A 1274-nucleotide genomic window follows, 5' to 3' on the forward strand; every position below is an offset into this window, starting at 1 on the left:
GGCCACCCAAAGCCGAGGGAGCCGAGTCGCTGCCCCTTTGGACCTGATAGGCTGAGAAACTGAAGTCCAGGGCCAAGGCCCCTTCTATCCAGAACCCAGAAGGTGCGGCCAACACCCAGAGTCAGAGGACAAAGCTGCTGCCCAGGTGGTCTCCAAGGACAGGATGTTACTGTCAAGTGTGACCATGTTCTGCTGTGTTTGAGACTTGCTTGGCACCCATCGTTCCTTCTCTCTCTCATCTCTCCCATTTGTAGGTGAAATGGCCACTTTGTGCTGCTTCACGTTGTCCTCTGGAAACACATAACTTGTGTCTTGATTTCATGTATTCACAGTTACAGAGGAGTATTGAGCTAGGATAGAATATACCTAAAGTCCCACTCGTATTTATTTGATTTAGCTTATTTAGGAGGCTTGGAGTTGACTTTGTAGATGTTATGGGGTAAATGGCTTTGCACATGGCAATGACATGTTTGGGGTGGGGCGGGCACAGGTAAAATGTTATAGATTGAATTGTGTGCCCCACCCCCCAATGTGTTATAGATCCTAACATATGCCTGTAAGGATGGAGGTTACTCGTTCGGGTGCTAACCACAAAGTCAGCAGTTCAAAACTTACCAGCTGCCCTTAAAGATTTCCTGTCTCAGAAACCCGGAGGGGCAGTTCTGCTCTGCCCTGTGGGGTCACTGAGTCAGAATGGACCAGTGGGCACGACTTTGATGTTGTCTAGGCCTGCTGTGATAAGCTTGCTTGGGAATGAGCTGTCTTTATTATGTTAATAAGGCAAATTAGTGTAGGGTATATTTGGAATGAATCTTTGAGAGAAAGAGAAAGAAACTGAGGCGGGGAAGATTGCTGCCGGGCCACATGGAGCTGCTCTCCGAGGAGCCAGGCAGTAGAAGCCAAAGAGCAAGGCCCTTCCCTGAGAGCTGACAGAGCTGATGGAGAGGAAGCCGCCCCCCTGCACTGGCATCCTGGATTCAGGCTTCTCATCTCGCCAACTGTGAACAATGTGCCCGCTTGTGACGTGGCATTTGTTGTGGCAGCCCTGGTCCCTGAGGCAGTGAGGAAGGGTGGCCAGTTGCAAAGCCTTGGGCGCCTTGACAGAGTGAACTGTTGCCAGGGTGGAAGGAGAACACAGCAGCCAGAGTCTTGCTAGAAAGTGCACACGTACGGCTAACCGGAAGGACAGATGGGATGGCGCTTGCCTAATAGATTAAGGATGCGTTTCCTTTGCGGGAGAATTTGTTACTTGTTGATGTCCCGATCTATTTTAG

At 50.2% G+C, this 1274-nt stretch overlaps 1 protein-coding gene across 1 annotated transcript in view; it reads left to right on the forward strand.

Annotated features, from left to right (window-relative positions):
- The window catches only part of TNIP1 (TNFAIP3 interacting protein 1), a 60998-nt gene that overhangs the window by 52329 nt on the left and 7395 nt on the right, over positions 1–1274 (forward strand). Inside the window, exon 12 of the mRNA XM_045284711.1 lies at positions 982–1060. Within this exon, the coding sequence (XP_045140646.1) occupies positions 982–1060 (79 nt within the window). The remainder of the gene's footprint in view (positions 1–981; positions 1061–1274) is intronic.

Source organism: Echinops telfairi, unplaced genomic scaffold, assembly GCF_000313985.2.
Source record: "Echinops telfairi isolate 266 unplaced genomic scaffold, ASM31398v2 ScPeMD7_7469;HRSCAF=8507_0, whole genome shotgun sequence".
NCBI lineage: Eukaryota > Metazoa > Chordata > Mammalia > Afrosoricida > Tenrecidae > Echinops > Echinops telfairi.